This window comes from Mus pahari, chromosome 13 (assembly GCF_900095145.1).
Source record: "Mus pahari chromosome 13, PAHARI_EIJ_v1.1, whole genome shotgun sequence".
NCBI classification, from domain to species: domain Eukaryota; kingdom Metazoa; phylum Chordata; class Mammalia; order Rodentia; family Muridae; genus Mus; species Mus pahari.
Genome location: NC_034602.1, coordinates 85240521 through 85266964, shown reverse-complemented (window position 1 = coordinate 85266964; position 26444 = coordinate 85240521). Strand labels below are relative to the sequence as shown.

The 26444-nt window shown below is 43.9% G+C and overlaps 1 protein-coding gene across 3 annotated transcripts in view; it reads right to left on the bottom strand.

Annotated features, from left to right (window-relative positions):
* Fras1 (Fraser extracellular matrix complex subunit 1) overlaps window positions 1-26444 on the bottom strand; it is a 405350-nt gene that overhangs the window by 38218 nt on the left and 340688 nt on the right. For all 3 annotated transcript variants that reach the window (XM_021210427.2, XM_029545004.1, XM_029545005.1), the window contains 11 exons: window positions 21922-22046; window positions 21526-21666; window positions 19894-20121; window positions 16835-16948; window positions 14669-14819; window positions 13048-13207; window positions 11237-11393; window positions 8880-9126; window positions 7313-7657; window positions 5263-5423; window positions 3996-4143 (listed from right to left, as the gene is read on the bottom strand). In XM_021210427.2, coding sequence (XP_021066086.1) covers window positions 3996-4143; window positions 5263-5423; window positions 7313-7657; window positions 8880-9126; window positions 11237-11393; window positions 13048-13207; window positions 14669-14819; window positions 16835-16948; window positions 19894-20121; window positions 21526-21666; window positions 21922-22046 — 1977 coding nt within the window. The remainder of the gene's footprint in view (window positions 1-3995; window positions 4144-5262; window positions 5424-7312; window positions 7658-8879; window positions 9127-11236; window positions 11394-13047; window positions 13208-14668; window positions 14820-16834; window positions 16949-19893; window positions 20122-21525; window positions 21667-21921; window positions 22047-26444) is intronic.

Below are 26444 nucleotides of genomic sequence, written 5' to 3'. Positions count from 1 at the left end.
CTCCTCCTCCTTCTTCTTCTTCTTCTTCTTCTTCTTCTTCTTCTTCTTCTTCTTCTTCTTCTTCTTCTTCGGTTAAGCCAGAGAGCCTGGTGGTGCCTGTGCACACCTTTGATCCCAGCACTAGGGAGGCAGAGGCAGGTGGATCTATGAGTTTGAGACTAGCCTGGTCTACAGGGCAAGTTACAGAATGGCCAGAGCTGCACCAAGAAACCCTGTCCCCAAAACTAAAAAAGTAAAGAAAAAGATTAAGCCAGAGATCTAGATTTTTCTTCTAAATTAAAAAATGACATCAGTATATAAAATACTACAGAGAAATTTCATATAGCCCAAAACTATTTGGACCAAACAAAATATATGGATATGGTAAATTTCAATGACTGTAACTGATCTGTGGCCAATGCTATAGAGTTAGCTGTTGTTTGAAATGTGCTGACCTAATTTGATTTTTAGGAATGAACTCTATGAATGGTGATTGGAAACAAAGGAATTAGGGGAAACAGACTTGACTTTCTGCACTGGCTGTATGACAATGGGGTGAATCACTGAGACTTTCTGAATGGTGGGCATTTAAACTTGCAAAGCAAAACTATGAGTTTCTCACAGGAGAGCTGAGAGGGCAGGCTCTCAGAACACAGACATGATACCCAGTGTAGCACAAGGTTCATAGGAAGTGCTCCAATTTAGTAGGTTGAATGGTGTTTGGTTTGCATGTGCCCCATAGCTTCATGCTCTTCCCTCTAGGGAATCCTTTATCTGTCTGCTGCCTCAGTGCCCACTGGGATGTTCTACACTAAGACATTGCCCCAAGCCCAGGACTTGGTTGATGGCTGGTTATTAATTTCTCCATGAACAATGCAAGGTGTAAAATGTCAAAGACTCCTGAGGTGCATTTCATGTTCAGAGCTGTGGGAAAGTAACCATAATGCTCTCATTACCCTCTTCTTGGCTGCCTTCTTCATGGGCCCTGCCAAACTTAAAAGAAAGGGGCAGCTCACCACTCTGCAAGTCCATACCTAGAACGTTCTGTTTGCCTTCAACTGATTCTGACTTAGAAGGGTTGGGTGCTGCGAGGACAAATCAAGCCTATTGTCAGAATTGAGTCTACTGGGTATTAGTGATGACCTCATAAAAAGATAAAATACACCTCTCCAAACAATAGTGACTGCATCATAACAACCTAGGGGCCTGTCATTCAGTGCAAGGTGCTTGGCACAGGAACACCATCGGACATGTGTTGCCAAGGGAGAACAAAACAAATGAGAGAGCTGTGCCTCTCTTGGCATGTGTTCAAAGCTTCAGATGGGTTTTGTGGCTAGCCTGGCTTGCCTCAAGTCAGATCAGAAAGTTAAGGGCTGAACTGGCCATGTTTTTCCATGCATTAACCACCCCCAGATTCTTCTAGAGCTGTAAACAACCCTAGATTCTTCTAGAGCTGTAAAGACTCTCTTTTCCCCATCTTTGACAAGATATGCACCCTAACTCTCTTGGGAGTTGGAGGGATGGACACTTCTTACTGCCTGCATAGAAAAGAAGATGCCCTGTCTTTCAGAAAGCCCCAGTCAGCAGGCGGTTGGCGAAAGACAATGCAAGACAGCAAGGTGAACACGGAACAGGCAGTGCACTGTCTTGGCTGTGGAGGTCATGCTTTGTGTTTAGGATTCATACATATTGATGTCATTCTGTCAACAGCTTTGCAGGCAGCACTGTCCTGGGAAGATGCAGCACTGACTAGGAGGATGGCTTTTCCAGGAGCACAGGGGCCCTCTCTTTGTACTGATGGGATGTATACATACAAAAGAGGTTATTTCCCAAAGGCAAGGGGGCTCACAATGGGTATAATATATCTATCATTGAGCCCTTCTCTTAGCACATTTGTTGTATGCGAACAACATTTATTTGCATAAGTCTTGCATCCAGAAATAAAGTATAGGGACTCTGTCCTATGTAACTCTATAGCTGATATAATATTGAGCACAATATTCATGTGGGTGCATAAAATGTTCCATAGATACTATTATTCTCTTCATCTTCTTGGTCACTGACAACATTGATGAGATACCAATGCCTGGGATGAGACATCCTCTTTTCAGGCAATGGTTAAGCTGGAGAGTTAGCAGAAATCCACCTCTGATTCTTTGGAGTTAATGAATAAGTATTACTCATTTGTATACACAGGAGTCCAGTGATGTTGATGGCTACAAGATCTTTCTTGTCTACCAATAATACTCATGTGTACCTGACAATCTAATTTCAGAAGAGGGAGATAAAAAAACAAGAAAAACTTCTGAAATGAGTTCCTTAGATTATTTAGGGTCCTGAATTTGGCACAGTGGAAAAAGATGAAAGTACCTGAGATTGATTACATCAGAGAAGTGAGTAATTACATCTGAAAGGTAAGAGCTGATTTCATTAGGTTTTTAAGTGACAGCAGATATTGCTACCTGTGGGAGGGGTGGCAGCTGGCAGCTGGCGCTGCATGGGAGAAGGCAGTGAGGTGGGGCATGGAGCCAGAAGATAGGACCAATGGGTTAGACTGAGTTTGGACTCTGGCTCCATTATTGCATCACGTGACCCTACACAAACTAATCAATCTCAGTGTCACAACTTGAATGGTTACTATGAAGGTCAGATATAGTACGTGTAAGATCTTTAAGTGGTTACAATGAATGGCCTCAGTGAAAAATATTGATCATAAGAAAGAGAGATGACTAACATCAGAAAATATTGCTGACTACAAACAACCACTAAAGTAAGTTTGGGGATTCCATTTCTGGAGATAAGTTCTCGACATGAAATGCATGTGGTAGCCTTCCTAATAGATTAGAGACATATTGTTTTGTATATCAAATTCCTAAGACTGCAACTCCAACACCTACGATAAAATATTTGGGAAAATTGAAAGGCCTTTCTGTGTTCTTCAGAGTGTAATGACTGTGTGTGTTACTGGAGTCTGACCGGTTCATATGATAAATTGTAGACATGCCAAGAATAAATGAACACACAATAAAATCCACTATGTGTGCGATGACAGAATTCATCTAAATGACATTCTGGGGAAAGTAAAGCTTCAGAGACAGAAAGCAGATACATAGTAGCTAGGGCTTCAGTTGTGGAAGAGACTGTCTATAAATGGCATGAGTAAATTCTACAGGGTTTGGGGGCTTCACACATCTTTATTATGGTGATGTGTGTGTGTGTGTGTGTACCACTGCTTGTTTTCAGAGCTTGTAAGAATTTTCATTTATGTAACTATACTCTAATGGTGTGTGTGTGTGTGTGTGTGTGTATACATATATGTGTGTGTGTGTGTGTGTGTGTGTGTAAATACACATATAAACACACACATATACATTCCTCATGAAAAATTTGGTACAATGATTGTTTCCAGTGAGGGGGCCCAGATGATTGGGAGGCTGTGCACACTTGTGCACACCGTTCTCACTCCTGCCAGCGTTAGTTCCTAAAGACAACTTGCACCTCTCAACCACACATTGCTCCCCTTGCAAAGCCCTTTGGCCAGAACACGAGGCTCCAAAGGACCTGCCTGACTCATCATAACTTCCCATGCATGCCCCTACTCACCTGCTGCCTTGTTCAAAGCAGAAGTCAGCATTCCAGTTCTCCAAATATGCATCTTTCACAGTTTTACATGTGTATGTACATACCTCTCCGCTGTAACAGGCTTTCCTTTATTATCCACATCTGACATCCTGTCATACCTGAAGACTCTTTTGTAAAACTTGCTATACCAGACACTGAACTTGTCAAGTATAGGGCTAATGTTTACACATCTCTCTGTATTTGGCAGGTATGGGCAACATGAGTGGTTGTCTCCTCCATGTTTGTGCAAGTGCACATGCATGCATTTGTACATGCGTATGCAGACATGCATATTTCATGAGTGAAAATATGAATGGGATATAGTATAATATGCATGGGCGTTAAGAAAAACAGCAACATACTTGGAATCTGTAGTAGGCATTCCCATCTCTTACCATCCTGGAATGTGTCATTAATTGCAATGACAGCCTGAGAGGGCTTGGTCAGTTCGGCTCCTTGTGCTGAGCTGAGGAAAACCACAAATGTCTCCAATCCTTCAATTACTGGGTATTGTGTGTCGTCCAAGATAGTCAAAGTGCAGTACTGGAGGAGAGATGGAAGCAAACTTCAGAGAAGGCTCAGTGCTCAGCACTGGCATCTTTCTTTGTGGTTGTAAAGTGATTCTTCCTTCTTTAAAGTCATCACATGATTATCTCATTAGCATATTCTTACAGTTTCTATTCTAAACGTGCACTGTTGGATATTTGATGGTAAAAAAGATCACTTGGAGAGTTTGAGAGGATCCTTTCATGAATTTCTACTCATCTTTTCATGTCTATGTATGTTTTCTTATCTGTGTGTGTTTGTGTATGTGGGTGTGTGTATGTGTGTGTGTGTATGTGTGTGTGTGCAAGAGTGAAAAGTATGAAGGTCAGAGGACAACATGTAGATATTATTTCTTTCCTTCCCCATGTGGATCCTGAGAATCCAACTCAGCTCATCAGTCTCAGAGGGGACGAGGGGACGGCTATCTTGCCAGCCTTCATTTGTATTTCTAAAGAAAGTAAGGGCTGAAATGTTGTAAAGGGTTTTTAATGTTTTGAAGTGACTCAGAAAACAGGCAGAAACTACCCTAGCAACATCATGTAGAGAGTCTAAATCAGATGTCTCCATAGGGTCCCTCCTCTTGGGAATCTCACAGAAAGACTGTAGGTGTCAGAGGGGACAACAAGAAAACACAGCCCACTGAATCAACTAAGTGGGGCCCAGGCAGGCTCACAGAGGCCCAAGTGGTGAGCGCAGGGCATGGGTGGGTGTGCCTCAGGGCCAATGCACATATGCTGTGGCTGTTAGCTTGGTGTTTTCATGGGACTCCTAACTGTGGGAGTGGGCGTGTCTCTGACTCTTTTGCCTGCTCTTGGGACCCTTTCCCTGCCGTTGGGTTGCCACATCAGGCTTGGCCGTGCGGGGCTTTGTCTTGTTTTCTTGTGTCTTGTTTTGTCTCGCTTAGTGGTTTCTCATAGGCCACCTCATTTCATGGAGGGGGCTTGAATCTGGGGAAGAGAGGTGGGGAGAGGAGCGGGGAGGAGTGGAGGGAGGGGAAACTGAGGTCAGGATGTATTTATTGTATGAGAGAAGAATCTGTTTTCACTTTTTTTTTTTTTTAAAGAAACTGTACTAGCAACTTTTGACTTTGGGTCACTTTGGCTGCTGTGGACTCACCTGTTCGGTGATACCTGGCCCAAATTCCACCTTCCTTGAACTGGGGACATAGTCAACTCCTGGAGTGGCAGAAGCTGGGTCCGAGGGACGTGTGGCACACCAGACGGATGTGAAGGTAGAAAGGTCAGTGCCATGGCGGATAACTGGAATCTTGACTGTGCCTGAATTGCAGTAATAGACATACTTAATATTCAGACTTGAGCCAAAACACCAGAGGGCATCACAGAACACGCTCCCCCCCACCCCCCCCCCAAACGACAGCAGCAGCTCTTCTACATAGTTTGGCTCATCCAACCTTACTGATGCTCTCCTCCACTCTGAAAAAGGCTGAGAGGTGACAAGTCTCCCTTTGACTGACTCTAAGGTCAAGAGGAGATTCACAGGAGGATCTTAACCAAGGTGGCACAGGAAAAATAATCCTTGGGGGAAAGCAGGTTTCACACACATGCTGGAGGGAAGACCTGCCACCAAGAAACATCTCAAACCTATTTAAGGAGGAAAAACCCCAAGATGAGAACCTCAGTTGAAAAAGTCAGTAACAAGCTCAGGGACCCACAGGGCCTGGGGCTGCATGTTCTTAACAGAATGTTTTAACTGGGTTCATTTTCTTATTTCATCTAGCAGCACACACATCATTATTTAAACCACATAGGCTTATGATCCTAGGAGCAAACTTCATCTTTTGGGCCAAAGTGACACCATACTTGTAGCACCTTTAAGATATTTAGTCCTTTTCACAGCCACAGAGAAAAGTTGACTTGAAACCCCATTAGACACCATAGTCTACTATCGATAGGTGAGGTAACACGCAGTCATATCAGGGCCCTTGGTGCCCAGTAAAGGTAACATGATAGAATAGAGAAGCAAGGTTCTGATCAGTCTCTGTGACTGCTCGCTGCATAATCTTCTGTTTTGTTTTGTTTACATGAAGGTTTTTAGAGACATATTGACATGCTTTCATTTTAACTGTAGGAATGTTTGCCTGCATGTATGGATATGCACCACATGCATGGCTGGTGTCCATAAAGACCAGAAGAGGGTGCCAGGTCCCCTGGAACTGGATCTGTCACGTGGATGCTGGGATGCAAACCTGGATCTTCTTTAAAAGCAGGGGTGTTCTCAAACACTGGTCACGTCTCCAGCCTCTAGCTGAATAAGTTCTGACAATTTGTTTAACTTCTCTGTGCCTCTGTTTTTCTATGTAATGTTATCTGATCCCCTGAGGATCAGTAAGAATGCACAGTGCATACATGGCTTTATGCTTGGCACTCAGTGTGTGTTAAAGAAAAAAAAAGTTCTGGGAAGTGGAAAGATTGTTCAGTGGTTAAGAGGGCCCACTGCTCTCACAGAGGATCTTATGTCACCCCTGGCCTCTGAGGGACCTGCATACCTTACACACACACACACACACACACACACACACACACACACACACACACTCCTAATCTTTAAAAAGTGTTAGTTCCCAATACACTGCAGAATCCCTTCAAAGAGGTAGCAGACCTTGATCGTCAGTATAGTTACTATCTCCCTCTGCCAGACACACAAGATAAACTTTGAGCCCCTTGAGAGCCACAATAAAGGAAGAGGCCTAGGCTCTAAAGCAACCCAGAGAAGAGACTTACCACTGACTCCATGGGGCTAACATATACATGGAAACGCTCCATCGTGCTAAGACACTGAACCTTGGATGCTTATTTCAGCAGCTAACAGCATACTCACGAACTCTCGGCATCCTCAATGAGTCACATTACTGCACAAGCCAAAGTGCTTGGCACCATGACATCCTCTGGGCCACAAAGTCAGACCACGAAGCTCCAAGGCAGTTGTTTCTCTGCCATTAACAATCAGAGCAAGCGAAGTGGACAGGAGTCTCTATCTTCACTTCCTCCCATTGTTGTTCCTGATGCCTGGCGACACATAATGTTCACGACCAACAATACTGCCACACGGAATGACATTCTCCATGTCTTAATGACATTGTCAAACATAAGAAGGAACCTGAGATGGAGATGGTTCACAGAAACTCAGAGAGACCCTTCTCCATTACCTGCATCCTCACTGATGGTGAAAGCCGTGTTGCCCAGGGAGACAGTTGAGGCATCATTGGGACCACTAATGAGGACCTTGGCCACCGCCTGCCTTCCAATGCGGGCATTGTGGGAAGCATCAGCCAGGGCTATCTCAAACTCCTCTTCCTCCTCATACTCGCTGTCATCAATGACCATGACATCACAGGTAGACATGGTGACACCGGGTCCAAATATCACACGACTCTCAGCAGACCTCCCTCTGGATTTAAAGTCAGATCCGGATTCCAGAGCATAGAGGCTGCTTCCCATGGCTGACTTGGGGACTGTGTAGCAAACGGCAGACACAGTGCTGCTTGAGTCTCCTGCGGTACGAGAAAGGCAAAGCACGTGAACGAGGGCTTCTCAAATTATAAGATTTCTAGTTACTTAATGAGCTTTTCCCTCTGACTGTTTCCATCACCGCTTCTGCTCCAACTCTGACAGGAAACCTTCCTGAACCGCAGTTTCTATTAAGCCTGGGGTATAAACCGCTTGAGGATTTAATATACCCCAGATACTTCCCCCAAATAACTTAAAATGGATTTCCTATTCTGTAGATTTTGTGCTCTGTTAATTCACAAGACTCATTGCCCACCATCTAGGACCACAGCGGGTGGAAAGATGAGAGGCATATTTTGGGACTGTAAGTAGCAAAGTAATTGTGTCCTGACGTTAGTGTGATGAGCTCAGTTCACTGCCTTCCTGAAGAAACTTCTGCACTTTAATTCCCCGAGAGACACAAGCTTCTTCAAGAAAGGAAAGATGACACAATACGAAACAATATAAAAATACAGACAACTGTGTTCATTAGTGCTGCCACAGCCTTTGGTGACAATCTGCTATAGGCCTGGTGTGGCGGCCCAGAGCAATCAATGGGGCTTGCCTGTCTTCCAAGTGGTATTTACTAAGGTTTTGTGCTATCCAAAGTATTCACTAATACCCTGTCAGCAGATCCAATACTGAAAACTGACACCATCATTTACATTCAGGTGGTCTTGAAGGGATTTCATCCCTACACATTTTAAAGTTGCACGTATAGCACAGTCATAAACCCATAGAATATTTTAAACGTCCAGCCTTCAAATATTGCCCTTTATTTCCCAAAGGGAGAATATTTTTCATCTGAACATTATACTTAACATCCAGGTAGGGAAATCTTTAAGTGTATGTTCATCCCTCCAAAACCTGAGATTTGTACAATTACGACTTCTCTCCTCGATCACAGTTGGTAAATAATTTATGGAATGGGTGATTGATTAAAAAGGCCAAGTTAATGAATAATTTGTAAGGCTAAATCTAACTAGTCTGTGCTTCAACTTGAAGAATAAATGGAGCTCTAACTACATGTACTGAGAAGAGAGGCCTTCTGATGAGGCCTCATTCAGGTGGCAAGTCAATGTCATAGTTGTCCTGGGATTCAGTAGGTTAATATATTTAAAAGTATACAAAGGGATTAAGGTGAAGCCTGAGTATCCAGCACACAGAAGAGGCTCAATGGATATTAGTTATCACCACAGCTCCTTGTCACCCATGGCAACAACACACCTTGTCTTTTGATGGGTGCAAAGAGAAACCCAGCGCTCTCGTTGACCCGGTAGGTCTTCTTATCAAACTCTAATGTGGGTTCATCCTCAGTGTCATTGATAACGACCTTTGCCTGGGTGAACTCTCCCAGCAGGGCATAGGCTGGCATGCTGAGCCCCACGGTGAAACTTTCGATATTCTCAAATACATCGTCATCGTTGATGACCACGGTGCAGGACTTTGTGCTCTCTCCTTCATCAAACTGCACCTGCCACAAAAGAAGCAAAAGGACTTAAGCTGGGTATCACCTCGGCATCCCCTGGTCAGTCCTGAGATGGTGAGTGCCCAACTTGAGCTGACAAAGAACTGCAAGGTGTCTTTGAGTTCCTCCATTCCTAGCTCCTGCTGCCCTGCCTGCAGTGCTCAGACATCTGTCCCTGTTCTTCGTGTGCCATGGAGGCTGATTTATTGTATAAGAACACGAAGGGCAAAGAGCTATCCTACATCAGTAAGGTGGGTAAGAACTATTTGTCTTCTTTTTATTAACAGTTGTCATTTGGTTCCTCAGTGCTCTTTCTAATTGGGGGAAGTTTAACCAGAAAAATCTCCAATTTTGGAGTACACAGATTTGAGTTTCAGCTATCGATTGCCTCCCAAGTAGGTAAATTTATGAAAGTTCATGAGCACCAGGTACTTAATCGGTTTATTATAATAGTTCTTTTATACTATTACTAGGAAAACTAAATAAAAGTCTATCATGAAAGTGCTAAGATATTTTAACGCACTGTACAGCACAGATATATCATCACTGCCATGCCTATATTATGTAATAATTAAAATTAACAGGAGGATCATGTTGCACTGAATAATTGAGTTTGAGTTCATAAAGTGTCACTTATCACACTAGGCTAATTTAACTTTATATTTAGCTAAACCTTTTTGTCATAAAATGGACTAGGACTATAATGTCAATTAATTTAGCAGGTATAATACAGAGAAGTTATTTTGTGTTCACTTAACTGTAAATGCAATGAGAATTGTCCTGATTATATCCTTGTCTAAAAATGAATGAATGAATGAATGAATGAATGAGAAGGGGGGAGAAGAGATAGAGTCAGAGAAGGGGGGAAAGGAATAAAATGAGGATAAACTGTTCAAGCAGAAAAGAGTAATGGGTACTTGTTCAAACTGGAAAGACTGGAAGTGGGCCTAGCCTGTTGTTTGTGTAAACCGAGATAGTTAAATATATGTCAGAAGTAGCCAGAGGCCTCTGAGGAACCCAGATAGATCTGAAAAACACATAATTTAAATCAGGCTCCATTATTAGTGCATACCTAATCAACTGATCAAGCTGAGCTTTTGCTAATCTCCGTATTTCAGAATGCCCCCAAGAAAGCAAAGCGTTCATTAGATTCTGCTTAAGATCTGGAATGCACGGACAGACCTTTGTCTTTTCCTGGAAAATGTGACATCCCTTTTCTGAAGGCTCTTTATCTTCCCTGGTCTTTTCTAGATCCCTATTGGACATAAGAGGTTTTACTTAGTCTAGCTGATTTCTGAAGTGTGTGAAAGACAAACTCCACTGTGCTGTATAGAGACTTAACTTCTAAAATGGAATTGACTTGAAAGAAGATGAAATAAATACTCATTAAATGCAAGCACTGTGCCCTACAGGAGAAAAGATGTTAATTATCTACCCTACCCCTCATTCATACCAAGTGTGCGCTCTACCATTGACTTGTGCCCCCTATCTCCTCACCCCCTCTTCATTATCCCCTTTCTTTCTCATTACCACCCTGGAGGTAAAAGAGATGACTTGGAAATTTCTCTGTAGCTCAGGCTTAAGATACTTCACACTCAACATGCCCAAGACAAAAATCCTAGCACTAAACTTCAACAAACTCGCTTCCCCTGCCCATCTTCTTATAGCAAGGGGCTGTATCACCCATGCCTGCCTCTGTCCCTGTCTCCAATCACTGCTCACTCCTGTCAACTTTAGTATTTGAAGGTTCCCTCTAGTCACCTCTCACCCGTTCTATCCCAAGAAGTTTCCAACTGGTTTGCCTATCTGCTCTCTTCCCCACTTCAAGCAGAGAGAAGGGAGAGGATGGGGGAGGACACCAAGAACTGAGGACATGACACATTGTTGGGGGTCTTGTCGTGAAGCAAAATGTAAACACCTAGAAGGCAGATGTGAATTTACGCCCTGGCAGACACTTCCACGCAGGCTTAGCCAGACTAAAGAACGAAGGGCTATGGGAAGGGAATATAAGGCAGATTCTTAAGGAGGATGCTGAGGGGCAGGGTCATGCATGAGGAGAGAGCACCACCATAGCTTGTGGCCATGCTTGGGAACAAGTGGCCCCTCCCACACCTACCTGGCCAGCATACTCCATGTAGTCCTGCTGTCCAGGATGAGAGCTGGAGCTGGCTGTGCCTTGTTCAGTGCGACACAGGACAATGGCGTACTGGTTCAGGTTCCCAGTCCTCTGCACGGTGACACTGACAGACCCCGCCTTCTCGCTGACGTTATAGCTAGAGGCACACAAAAGTCAGGATCTGGAAATCGGTCTTCGGGTTATGAAGAGACCACTTGCTCAGTGCTTAACTCTGGTGTTTGGTCACAGAAGCCAGGCATTCCAGAGGACAGGCAGTTTAGTGTCTTCAAAGGGTTTCATACATAGATGGGATATGCTTACCACTGAGTCACAGCCCCCATGAACAAGGATGCTGGGGTTTACTGTGGAGGAGACTAGGAGTCACCCAGAACATTACATAGGAGCCTCAAACTTCAGAATTCAGAACAGGGAGTGGTAACAGACAACCTCTCCAAAGAATGCAGACTCATCAGAAGAGGCCAGGGAAGTCTTAAGGGTGAAGTTGTGGGGAGTGTTGCTAGTGACTTTGCTTGGGTAGGAACCCATTGAACCGGGTCTGTAAGATGTATACAGTTGATCCAGGGTGAATTCTGAGCTTGAGTCTGGGAAACAAAGATTTGTAGACAGAGTTTTATGATGTATGAGTTCAGGCAGGGGGCTAGGCCTAAAAGGTGAGATTTGTTCTGGATGTGCGAAGGGGCTACTTCTTACGGTCTTAATGCATAATGAGTAGGTTTGGAAAAGCCACAGAAAGACAGCCGTGAACTGGGCTTGAAAGCAGCCAATGAGGACAGCTGTTCAGTGTGTATGTGTCTCACTGCTTTGAGTGTTTTAAGTAAAATGCCTTTGAAAGAGTGAACTCCATTGCCAGTCACTGTGCCATTCAGTCCATTACGTATTGGAGGTTTGCCAACAAAAAAAGGGACGCCTGTTACTCAATTTATTTAGTTTTTGGAGGTGATATAATCAAGAGGTAACTTAAAGCAAATCTCAAAATATGTATTTTTATGGGGTGATTCTAGAACGGCTAAGAAGGGGAAAGCTGTAATTAGGGGTCCCGGAAGCAAGTTCATTAGTCCTACCCACAATAGAACTGTCAAGAAAGTGATGTTTTAGAAAAGCGAATCTCTGAAATGCTGATTTAAAAAGTGTTTATTCTAGAATAATAACACAAGTTCTAATTTAACTCAGAGAAACCAGGACCATGCCTGTCTATCACCTTTACCAAATGACAACTCCTGGTTCTCTGGAACTCTCCAGTAGATGAGGACATTATCTTAAAGAGCCCACATGCATGATGTGGAGTTTGACACAAATCAAAACAGCTTCGGGAAAACACAACCTGAAGGTCTATTTTCTACTTTTCCTACAAATTCTCCTGGATTATCTTCTGCAACTTGGAGATGGAAGCAAAAGTACTTGACAGAGGCATTGAAGGTGAATGCTTAAGATTACTTGACTCAAGAGCTCGTCTTATGGCTTGCTAGCTATATGACTAAGGGCAAGGAACTTCGCCTCTATCTGTCACTACTGCTCTGCTACTGTAGGGACATGAAGAGGATCTCATAATTGCACAGTCGCAAGTAAATAAGATGAATTAAGTTGAGAACATAACATCTTGTGTACAGATTATATCATATAATCAATATTTCATGCAATTATTTTAATCGCTGTTATCATCGCCACCACCATCACTACCGTTATCTTCAACAATAATCATTGACTGGATCTGCCTTCTAAAGTGTTTCACCCTAATTTCCTCTACTTGCTTAATTTATTTCTCAACATATAGTGTACAATTAAAATGGTACCTGGTATATTTAAAGCTGATGAGAGACCACTGGATATGGAAGACATTGTCGCTGACCACATTGGGCTTACGGTCCTTCACCAGGAACTGAAAACTATCCATCATTTTCTGGATCTTCTCCTCATACAACACATAATGAATCAACCCCAAGTTCACATGCTCTGTGAGAAAAATAGAGTCCCAGAATCCACTGTGAACGAGTGAGGAGGTGTAAGACACTCACAGATTTTTCCCAGACTAACAAAGCAATTCTAGTCTTCTAATGGGCTATAGGAACTCATTTTCAAAAGAATTAAAGGTATAGTAGTCTAAAAAACAAATGATTCTTACTAGTTATAAAGAAACATCTTACAATTGTTTATTTTATATACCAAATTTTATATTCAGAATTCCTCTTTATGCTCTTGTAAAAGAAGACTCTCAGGGTCTGGACAGAAAGCACCCCAGAATGTGAGCGGGTCTGTGGAGTATTGAAAGGCATATTTGAAAGCTGACAGAGACAAGTTTTTGACCTCATCTTCTATGTTGATAAGTTCAAATCAGCCTAAATTCCTTCTAAAGAAGGTGGGGGTGGGGGTTGGGCTGGAGACATGGTTCAGCAGTTAAGAGAATTGACTGCTCTTTCAGAGGTCCTGAGTTTAATTCCCAGCAACCATATGGTGGCTCACAACCATCTGTAACGTGATCTGATGCCCTCTCCTGTATCCAGGTGTACATGCAGAAAGTAGAGTGCTCATGTACATTAAATACATACATACATAATAAATCTTGCCCCTCCCCCAAAAAAGGTACTTTGGAGAGGATGTGCTGATAAGAAAAGCTGGGACTGACAGCAACAAGCCAAATATGAGACACAGCTCTCCATGATTGAGAATGGGGTGGGAAGGGAATACATAGTGTGGTCTTAGGGACCAGTGTTACGTCACTACCCAATCACACCAGTCCCCAAAGGAGAGGAGCAACATGCTTGTGTGAAACTACAAAACTACCTGCTCCGTGTTATTCAAAAAGGAAAATATTTCTATCGAGTAGCTCACACTCACAAGGCCTTTAACTCCTTGGCTAGAGATGTTTTGTTTTGTTTTTTTTATGTCATCACCCTTAGAGAATAAAACAGTAAATTTCCTAAGGTCACAAATCTTTCAGTCTGGCAGCCGTTTTGTTGTTTGTCTTAAAAGAAAACCAAGCGGAGCTAGAGAGATGGCTGAGCAGTTAAGCACACTGGCTGCTCTCCCAGAGGACCCAGGTTCAATTCCCAGCAACCACATGGTGGCTCACAGCTGTCTGTAAACTCCAGGATCCCTCACACAGACATACAAGCAGACAAAACACCAATGCACATTAAATACATAAATAAACAAACTATATTTTAAAAAGTCAAGCATTCCCACGTTTCCTTTCCAAAAATATCTAGATTAATACAAGGGCAAGAGGTACAGTGAAGATGGATTGCTCTGGTTTAGAGTGACCGGGAGAAACTCAGAAAGAGTGAAAATGCACAAGTTGGGTGGTTAGACACTAGATGGCCCATTTATAAAAAAGTAGCAGGAAGTGACCATGGCAAAAATATGGTAGAGCAGCATTTGAACGTGTCTCCCCTTTCTAGGTTCTTAGGAACACACCCTGGGTGAAGGTGGCTGCCACTCTGCCCGGCTGCAGCTTGTTCTCCAAGTAGCCATGCCTGGGGCCTGTGGTGACCTCATAGATAAGATGTGAGTCCTCCGTGTCTGGATCCACAGTCAGCAGTTCCTTCTTGGTGATCAGGTTGGTTGCCTGGAATAGAAAACCCATTAAATGTAATTCCTGAGGTGGGAATTAAGCTGGAGCAAGACCCTCTGACTCAGATTTAATTCAGCTCCATGATGATTTACGGAGAGCATTTGCTGCACAGAAAAGTCTGTGAGGATGGGAGAGACCTGAGAACGGAAACCACACCGGCCTCTGCCCTGGCAATTTTCACAAAGAAAAGCTCCGGCACAAGGTCAATAGGGCAAGAGTTTATGTGGAAATAAGCAGGGGATTTCAGTCAGGCTTTTGAAAGAAGATTTGAACTCTGGAGGAATGATAGAGAGAAAACTGCTAAGCCTTATACCTTAGGAGAGTCACTGGAAATCCTGAAGTTGATTAGAATATGCTGCACTCACCCACTCAGTCAACATAGAGCAAGGTGGGAAATTCATGGAAAGAAAGAGTGGTGAGCCATGCTCTACATCAGTGGGCTTAACTAGAGAAGGGCATGGTGTTAGCCTTTGTAGTTCATAAAGTAGAAGTCATTGGTGACTTTACCATGCACTTATTTATCGAGACAGGGTCTCATTGTGTAATGTAGGCTGGCCTCTAACTGGAGTCCTCCTAGTCAGTCTCTAAAGTGCTTGGTACTCTATATAGTTATGTGCTGCTACACCTGGCCATTGTTACCAGGATAGAAGAGGGATGGGAAATAGACCTAGGATGGTGAATATTGAGAAAAAAAAAATCAAACAGTATGCAAGAAGAATCTTCACTGGGGTGAATGTCTGTGCGTGTGTGCATGCGAGACTGCACGGTTACACGTATGCATGTGGAGACCAGAGATCCATGTCTAGTGTCTTTGTTGGTTGCTTTCCCACCTCGTATGATGGCATAGAATCTCTTACTGAACCTGAACCGGTCATGTTAGGTTGGCTTTCCAGTGAGCTCCAGGGATCCGCTCACCTCTGTGCTTCTAGTACTGAGGGTATATATGCATGTATCAGTGTGCCCCACTTTTTACATGGGATCTGGGGCTCTGAACCTATATCTTCATGCCTGTGTGGGAAATGCTTTTTTTGTCTGAGCCAATTATTCAACTCCACGTATTTATTTTGAGAAACCCAACAGTTCAATAGCTAGGCCCATATCAGCTCTAATCAGCTCCATGAGGATGACAAGCCACAGCACAGAGAGACTATCACTGATCAATGTTCTAACACGGGAGGAAGAAGCATACATGTGTTGATGCTGATGCAGGTTTAGTGCTGATTTGCTACCACTTCAAAACAACGAGATGTACCTTCAAACGATCCATTGGGAGCTAAGAGAAGGGGGAAGACATCTCTGAAGTAGGGGTCTTCTGAGGAAGATCGCCTACAGGGATGTCTGCTCCTTTCTTTCCAGGGCAAGCATTTAATGTTCCTTAAAGTCCGTTCTCCCCTTCTAGACACTAACAGCTGTAGCTGGGCACCCGCGTGCCCAGTTCTAGACACTACTTCCCAGCGTCCTGTGAAACATCAGTGTGCATCTGACCAATTTCTTGCCAACAGAATGTAAGTGGATATGACACTTTCAATTTCTGTGTCTCTTGCTGAAAATGAAGTCTCTTAGCCTGGACTTCTGTTTTAGCCTTTCTTTTAGATGGGATACTGACTCATTTCTGAAGAAATCTGTCTGTGTATTCAACAACAGGCACTCAGTGATGGGTGGTACCATCACAGTAAAGAGCCTGCAGCGGTAAGGCGATAGGCACAGTCCTGGACCAACACTTTTTCATCACATGCGGTATAAAATTAAGAAATGACTCTCTTATTTGACCTGCTATATTTGGAGGATCTTTTTGTAGGGTTGTAGGGGTATATTAATATAAGCTAACTGATGCTAATAATTTTAAAAGTGGAGAATCCTAACCAAACTTTTGGGTTCACCTGCCTTAGGAAAGCCAGGTCATGAGAGTGGTGAGTGAGCTGCTATTCTGTTCCTAAATAGCATCATGATGAGGGCTTAACCCACCCTGAGCACTGAGCAGAGGATATGGCAGGTGGGATATGACATACCTTGCCATCCATATACTCCAGCCACTGGAGCCCCAGGTTGGTGACAATTCTAGGGGTGCCGTCATCCACAGGGAGAATGTCCACATGGAACTGCTGAGGGGCTGCCGTTGTGATCTGCAGGGGGAGAGAAGAGCACTCGTCCTTGATGCTGGAATTTCCCAAACACTGTACCTAGATGTTGCAATTTCCAAAACTCTGTGTACACGTCAGAGACAAAGCACAGCCTAGCTTTCACCTCTTATCACAACTGGCATTAGACCTCGGGGACAGGTGACTGACAGGATGAGTCTAACACGTGCACAGAAACAAAAAGCAAGGATATCTCTGCTCAACCTCATCTGCTGTAGATGTTGGCTTGTGTGTGTGTGTGTGTGTGTGTGTGCACGCACGCCTATGTGCACATGCACATTTGTGTATATGTGTGAGTACATGCCTTTGTGACTGCATATGTGTGTGCATGTGAATGAGTGCAAGCATGTTTGTGTGTATGTGTGTGTGCCTCTGTGTATGTTCATGCATTAATATGGCATCATACAACATTATTTAGGTTGGTCTTGAATTTCAGAGTTCAAGTAATCCTCCTGCCTCAATCCCCTGTTAGCTGGGACTACCAATATGTCCCCTTGTGTTTGGGTACACTTATATCTTCTTTAGTGGATGTCACAATGGTTAGATTTATAACAATAAGTACTGTTTTCTCTTATGTAAGTTTCTATAGTTTAAATTTTGTAAGTGACATGGAAGTAGATAGGGGACCATGAGAGGAGAGAAATAGGTCTAAAGGGAGGGGCATCAAGAGGGGATGCTGCAATTCATGTTAGTGACATGAAAGCAGAAGGTGGTACCTTTGGGGAAGAACGGACCTCCAAGAGAGGAAGCCAGGCAGGCCAGTATGAAAAAGAACAAAGTGGAAAGACACATACATATATGAACAATGCTGGAAACCAATTACCTTGTACACTAATTTTAAAAATTAACTACAAAAAGAAACAACCTTGCCTAAGATGAAACAATACACAGATACTTTTTCTCTCAGTGTCTTGTGTTAAAGTTTTCATGAGAGGCTGGCAAGAAGCATCATTAAAATGTTAATGCCAAAGGCTCCAGGTGGGGTCAGCTCAGACTGGGGGGGGGGGGGAAGCTTCTAAGGACAGAGGGGTTTCCTTTCCTTTTCTCTCCCTGGTTTTGTTCTTGTTTGCTTTAAGGACAGTGCTCTCTCTGTGGGTAAGAGGCACAAGAATAAAAGCATTTATGGGAATGAATGGTGGAAGGGATTTTACATTTTAATTCTATCCCCACAGAAAGAGAGACCAGTCTATAGACAGTCTACATGCACTCTGGCTCCTTCCGGGTGGGTATCAGCTGCAACACAGGGCAGTGAGCTATTAGCTTTTTGTCTCTCTCAACCCAGCTTCTACACAATCTCCATTTCTTAAAATGACGCGGTTCCTCAGAAGGACCACTAGGTTTTTAAGAAGGGAGCATTGCTTACATATTTTGATGTATGTTTCTCCTTTGAAAGTCAAGCTAATCAGAAGCAGCTACAGTGTGAAAGGACAATGTGATGCCCTGCCTGGCGACGCCACCAGACAGACAAGAGCAGATGCACACAAGGCAGAGGAATCTCAAAAGCCACCGCAGATGTGATGAGCCCAGGATGACCTTCTAGGTCCCTGAAGGACACAGGATGATGTCCTTTCGAGGAGTGTAATCGTCTCCCACCAGTGAAGGACAGAAACTCAGCAGGACAGAGAAAGACCCTTTCTGTCCTGGAGGAACAGCAGGCTCTGAGCACACTGCTCTCCAACACTGCTTCTGTGGAGCCAGACATAGGTGTGTGCGGTGTTGGGGTGCCCCCAGCCCACCCTCCACCAGAGATGCAGTTACTAAAGGGGGAGTTTAGGGAATGGTAAGTTCTGTTCATGAATAAAGTACTGAGCAAATGGTGCACAAGGTGGTGGGTAAGGAGTGTGCACATATGTCGTGTGTGTGTGTGTGTGTGTGTGTGTGTGTGTGTGTGTGTGTGTGTGCATGTAGAGCCAGAAGTCAACCTCAGGCATTGTTCCTCAGTAGGTAACCTGGGGATTGCTAATTAGATTAGGCTGGCTCTAGAGATGAGCCTGTCTCTGTCTCCCCAGTGCTGGGATTACAAGCACACCCCGCCATGCTAAGCTTTACTCATTGGTTCTGGAGACAGAAGACAGATGCTTGTAACCACCCAGCAAATACTTCCAAACTCAATGATCTCCCCAGCTCCTTTTCCCTCAATCCTGGAGGGAGAAAACCTGGAAAGTGGCTCAACCTCAACAGCAAGGCATCTTAGACTACACAGGCTGATCCTAAAATGGTAGTGAGGAAGATGAGTGTAGAGATTCTCTGACGTTTCTGTGGGTCTGCCACGGGGCAGAGGACCTCATGTACTTAGGAGAGGAGGAACTACCTCCATTTTATAGATAGGGAAGCCGAGGCTTTCAAAGGAACAGGACTTACAAAGACACTCAGCCAAGTGGCAGAGCCAGGACTAAAACTGGTAAAAATCCTCTTGAGAGCGAGAGTCTCTCAGTGACTCTGGTTGGAATGAGGACTCTTAGAACACACACACACACACACACACACACACACACACACACACGGGGGGGAGGGGAGGGAGAAGGAGAGGGAAAGGGAGAGGGGGGAAGGGGAGAGGGAGGGGGAGGGAGAGGGAGAGGGAGAGAGGGAGAGAGGGAGGGAAGGAGGGAGAGAGAGAGAGAGAGAGAGAGAAGCCACGTGATATAGGAATATCATATGGAAGAAAAACTCAAAAATAAAGAGTACCATTGATGGCCATCACCCTGTCTTACTGGGGCAGTCACTCTATCAGAATTGTCCCCTTTTGTGATTAGATAAGGTACTAGAAGCTGCAATTATTGTGTCATTGTCTTGAAAAACCAAGACCTAAGAGAAATGACTTGTCCAGGGCCTTAATTTTAACAGACTAAGAACTCAGTACTGTGCTGCGTGCAACCATCCCCATATGGCCTCTGACTGCTTTGCTAAGTCTCCTCACCGCCGGCCCTCACCTCTTCTCCTCCCTCCTCAATGATAAAGAAGGGGTTGGTCCCATCAGAAACGGTGAAGGTAAATCGGTCTTTGAGGGAGTTGCTGCCGTCATGGCTATAGCTGACACGGTTCTGGTAGATGTCTTCCATAGTGAAGGAGGAGGTTTGGTGGAAATGCTGTCCCCGGGCAGTTCTCTCGATGGTGCCATGACGTGGAGGTTGCACAATGGTGAAGGTGATGGACTCAGCCTGCCAGGGAGAGAAAACCAAGAGGCAAGCTCACAGAGTGTGTGGTGGCCGGGAGCTGGTCAAGGGAAATGTCAAATACAGCCCGTGTTTTCTTTATAGATGCCAACATAGCAAGCGAGGGGAAACACCTTTCGCTACTAAACTGGACTTACATCTTAGAGTCTTCATCAGAACAAAGAGCATTTACATTTGCTCTCCCATGACCCCTGGGTCAGGCTGGATTAGAGGAAAATGGGGAGGTTGGGACTGCCTATTCCCTCCCTCCCTCCCTCCCTCCCTCCTTCCCTCCTCCTTCCCTTCCCCTCTCTCTCTCTTCCTTTCTTCTCTGTCTCTTACTCCAATCAAGGGTCTAAGGTAGACTCCTGGCATATTTTCTGTTTTCTTCATAGCTATGCCTTTAGCATTTAGAGAAGAGTCCACAACCCATAGGTGATGGACATCTGATGTGAGCAGGGTAGGCGAAGGGAGCAGGGACACAAGAAGGAGGCACATAGGCCTAATAGGTAAGTTCTGCAGTAAGCTCTGTGCATGCCCAATCAAGTCCACAGGCTCAATGCTTGACCCAGGAAACCTCTTGAGAAGAGAGTTTGGTCCCAATAAGCCAAGTTTTCCAGGACAAAGCCTCGCCTTGGAGTTGATGACACCATGAAAAAAGTCTGGGTGCAAGAAGTGAAAATGGAAGAGAGGCAAGAGAAACAGAAAAGACTCATCCACATAAAGATGATAAACACTTTGGGTAAAGTGCCACCTATCTTATTAGGGATAATAATAAAATCTATCACGTAAAGAGGGTAGTCATGGGCTGGTGAGATGGCTCAGCCGGTAACAGCACTGCTCTTCCGAAGGTCCTGAGTTCAAATCCCAGCAACCACATGGTAGCTCACAACCATCCGTAATGAGATCTGACGCCCTCTTCTGGCGAGTTTGAAGACAGCTACTGTGTACTGTGTATAATAATAAATAAATCTTTGGGTAGGAGCAAGCAGGGAGTGAGCGAGCAGGGCAGACTAGAGCGAGCAGGGTTGACCAGAGCAAGCAGAGTCCTAAAAATTCAACTTCAATAACCACATGAAGATTCACAACCAGATGTACAGCTACAGTATACTCATATCCATAAAGTAAATAAGTAAATCTTTAAAAGAAAAAAAAAGAGAGAAAGAGAGGGTTGTCATGTGCAAGCTGAGGTGAGAGTGAGTGGACTGAGGAGTTGGGGATGAACTGAAAAGCCATTTCATCTCCAACTTGATTTTTCCCAGAAGGCCAAGGTGTCTTCCATGTTTACATCTGTTGGGGGGCTTATGCTCCCCTCAGCAATGGGCACGACTCTCAGGGTGCATCACCAAAACCAGCAGCCGCCACCAGCTCTGCTTCTTCCCAGCCTGAGGGCTCAGGAGAGCCACTTACCTCTGTGTCCACATCCACTGCCTTCAGCTCGAACTCCGTGATGGTCTTCCTCACACCCTCTTGCACACGCATGCCCTGGCTCTGCACAAGGGGCAGCGCATCATCCACAGCGTGAATAGTGATGGAGAAGGTCTGTGTCACCTAGAACAGTAACGGGTAGGTGGGGTACCTGTCTCCAGTACCACCCACTCCTCAGTTCTTGACCTGCCTGACTCCCAAGGAACCCTGATATGAATCTTCTTGGGCGAAAGCCCATGGCTGTCAGGGGCTGCTCCTGTGTTGTGGCTAAGAGCAGGAGATCATGATGGTCTTGTATCTCCAGTGTGCCTGGCCGCTCCCTTCAAAGGAGAAACCTAGGAATCGAAGCACTCGAGGATGGCCCATCGGGCCTCTTACCTCATGCAAGCCATCAGACAGCACAAAGCCAAAGGCATCTGCTTGTTTCCCTGTCCCACTAGAATGAACATATTGAACATTGCGTGAAGCCAGGTCATCTTGAGTGAAGGAACTAATCTGGATGCCTAATGAGAGGAGAAGAGAGAAACAGAAGGGATGTCAAAACACTAGCCATCCCTCCAGGCCAGGGAGCTGTCAGTCTTCAGTGTAGAGTCTTCTGTACCTTACACATAGGGTTGATGCTCTGTCCTTAAGGACCCTGTGTAATTCGTTGACGGTTTTTCTGTAACAATGTGTTCCTTGGTCGTATATGCTAACTTGATTACCAAGGCTTTTTGTTTGCCATGGTAACAGCAGGTGTTCAATAAGTGTTCTTTCTTTCTTGTATGCAGCTAAAACCTCTGTAAGGTATCTAGAGTCTTACTGTCCAAACTCTACTCTATTTTACATTCTCCTGCTCCTTCACCGTCCTTTTTGAAACCCTGCCCTAATTTTGAGTGTTGTGTGATGAGTTGCCTTTGCCCACTGCAGTTATGAGGTCTGACCATACACAGTGTGCCTGCAGAATTGGTGAGTCATCTCATCCTCTGTAATTTTACTTAACGTCTTTGAAGGTCGCTTGCTTTCAACTTTCAGGTCTGTGATCCTAGCTTCTCATACGTTATTTTAGCCAGGCAGGTAGCAATAAGATTTACTGCACGACTTTGGGGGTTGAACAATCATCTTATATAAAACTGAAAATGACTTAGAAAACTGTATCCTTTAATAACATGACATTTAAAAATATAAAAATTTAAGCAATTAAAAATAATTATGTTATTCTTCAAACACACATTACTTCTATTTTTAAATGCCTTAAATTTAGTAAAAATGGTCCAGAATCCTTGTTGGTATCTTAGGGATACAGGAACTTATTCTCAAGCATTTATTAAGACTAAGGCATTCTGGGCTCAAATGGTTCTTGGGAGGTAGAGACCAGAGGATCAGCAGTTCAAGGTCATCCTCAGTTACATAGTGAGTTTCAGGCCAGTCTTTTGACTACACAAGATGAAATTGAAATGAAGTTGAAACAAAGGTGGGAGTATAGTTTAGTTGTAGAATATTTACTCAGCATGCATAAGTCCCTATGTTTGAGCCCTGGTACCACAAGAATAATAAAACAAGAGATTGATAGAGTGTCCCAGCTTCTGCTTCTGGGCAGTGAGACACTGATCTAGTTAATTTAGTCTTTTATTTTGGCCTTGACATTCCTTTACTGCTTCCTAAGAATTATTATTTTTCACTGCTAATCTTGGTAAAACCAGTGTGATTTTACAACAGATTCCACTTTGACTGATATCTGTTGAAGTGTGATATCAGTTTCACGGGCTTTGTCTTTAAGAGAGAGAGAAAAATCAAGCCACACTGCTTCCATTTGCGTCTTTATCATTTGAAATTTGTCACCCAGATGTAAGAGCCTTCTGACTACTGGGGCATTAATTTTCTGATGAGGCATTTTATATTTCTGCACTTGCTACATCAGTTCTTGACAGGGAAGAAATGCAGCTCCTGGCTTTGCAGCTTTGTCTTATGGCTGGACAGAAGTCCATACCATTCTTTAAAACTTTGATAACTTCAGGGTTTGAAGAGATGGCTCAATAGCCTAGCACACTGTGGTACAAAGTATGAGGGTCTGAGTTTGGATTCCATCACTCATGTGGGAGTCAGGCATGGTGATATGTTTATACTGAGGGTAGAGGGGCATGGAGACAGGTGGCTCACTGAAGCCCACTGACCAGTTAGCCTGACTGAATCAAAGAGCTCAAGGCTCAGTGAGAGACACGGTCTCAAAACATGAGGTAGAAAATGATCAAGGAAGACACTTGGCCTCTGGTTTCTGCATACTCATGCAAGAAAGTGCATGTATGTGCACACACATGTATGTGCACACACAGAAACAAGTTTATAGACCTCACAGACTCAAACAGACAAAATTTAATAACTGATAAATTTAAATCTCTCTTTCCTGTTGTGGATCCATTTTCATGCTCCATGGGAAAATTCACGTTTAGACTCTCCTAGGCATCTGGCCACCCAACGCCCTGACCCCTTGAGGCATCTCAGCTTGATGCAGGCCGATTAACATTGTGGCTAATTCCTCTTGGGAATCAGGCTCTGGGCTTTGGGTTTGAACCTTTCCCCCCTTTTTCTTTATAAAAATAATTTTATTGAGTTAACTTATGGGTGATATTAACAGCATATTGTTAGAACCACCACACAGCAAACTGTACATATTTGAAGTGGACACCTCTATAACCTTCAGGTTTCCAATGAGACTCCCACAATCAAAGTAGTGGACATGTCCATCATTCCACAAGTATTCACAATGACAGTTCATAATCCTTCCATCTCTCTCTCTCTACTCCATCTTCATTTTTATGTAGTCATGAATTGCGCCCATTACTTTACTTTAGCTGGTCAGCATCTCTCCTCTTACATAAATATAGGATATGCTTGTTTGTACTTGGTTTCCTTCCTTTAGCCTAGTTATTCTGAAGTTTAATATGCATTGATAGTTTATTTCTGGGATGTGAGCATGGCACAGTTAGTAAGGTGCCTGCTGCACAGGCATGAGCAACTGAGTTTGTTTCCTCATGATGTAAAAGCCAGGTAGAGTGGCACACAGCAAGAAGCCCAGAGCAGAAGGGCTGGGTTTAGCTAGGTAGAACGCTGAAGCTCACTGGCCAGTCAGCTAGCCGAACTGATGAACTCCAGGGTTCGTAAAGGGCCTCATCTCAAAGTAAAGTGGAAAGTGATTGAAGAAGATACATGATGTCAACCTCTGCCCTCTGCTCACTTCACACACACACACACACACACACACACACACACACACACACACACGCATGTTACCCCCGACAAAATATTCATTCTTTTTCCATCCAATGATCATATCCTAACTTGCTTATGTATACCCCCATTGATGGGTGTTGGGGTTACTTCCAGTCTGGGCTAATTATAAATAAGACTACTGTGACTATTTGTGTTCTTGACTGCGTATGGGTGTAAGTTTTCATTCTGTTCAGATAAATCTCCAGCAGTGGGATTCATGCTAGGCATGCATTTTTGGAAACCAGCACAGACATGCCTTTCCAAAGCAACTGAGCCTCATCCTATTCTTACAGAGTAGGGGAGTTTGGTCTTAGCCTGACTTTCTCAGTTTAACCTAGGAACATTAAGTACCTCTCGTGGGCAGAAAACTACTTCTGGCTTGCTTAGTGATATAGCATTTTACCTGGCAGCAGTCATGAGAGAACAGGGTGGGCATAGTACCACCATTTAAAATTGTGATGTGGTAATACAATTACTTATGTAGTTAAGAAGCTACGTCATCATCGATGCAAGGTCACATGGCTGGAAGAGAGCAATGCTGGGACTGGAACCCAAGAGAGTTCAGTTCTTAAGCTGAGGCCTCCCAGTTCTTACTATAAGGGTCACCTAGATATCTTGGATTTTACTCATAAATTCTTGAAATTTTTAGGATAAAAGTAGTCTGTGCCTACTAAAAAAATATATTTAAAAAGGAGGATCAGACATGTACATCGTAAGTCAACAACCACTGAAATAATTACTGTGATAGTATATTTTAAGTTGTTCTTCAAATACACTTGATAGATCACATCCCCATTCTTTTCTGAACTGTTGGACTTGACCTGTGCTTACCTGCCAGAGAAGTAAGAACTATGCTTAGAATGTGAACTTCAAGAAGAGGGGTGTGTGTGTGTGTGTGTGTGTGTGTGTGTACCTTTGTTTCTCCCTAACATGCATCTAGAATAGAACCTGACAGTCCCCAGGCACTCAAACAGTGTCTGGTGAACACAATCCCCTCAGCACTTATCCTTCACACCCAGCAGTCACTACTGATTAGATTCTTGGTCTCTTTATACCTTTTTTTTTTTTCTTTCAGAAGTTTAGCCTTTTTTAACTAGATGCTGGAAGAGGCCAGTTACTCACTTGTCAGCACTAAGGTTTGTCTGCAAGCACAGTCCCCTACTGGCTGTCACAGCAGGTAGCTGTTGCTTGAAAGGCTTGAAGGCTTTTAATCCCATTGAAGGTGTTTTCAGTCACCAACCTGCTGGTTAAACTATGTATCTGGCAGTATGACAAGAGACCCATATTAACCCTGTCATTTTTTCCAATTCCCCTGGAAGGCCCACACATTAAAGAAAGTCTGGTCCAGGTCAGGGAAGTAGGCGGAGGAAAGTATCTTTGGAAAAATTGCCTTCTTAAAGGGATGTTGGGTGATGCAGCCAATGTTTGCCTTCAATATCCCAGTAGGGGGGGTCCTGTCATGCAGCTGTCCACAGCAGTTGTGCTGGGGGGTAGGGAACCTCTCTAATTCCCTGTTCCTCCACAGCATCTCAGTGTAGGCTAAACTGTGTTTCCCCTGATTTTAAATCACATGTTGAAATCTCAATTCTCAGTACTGCAAAATGGTCCCTTCTTTGGAAACAGGGTCCAAGTGGTACAGTTAGATGGCAAGA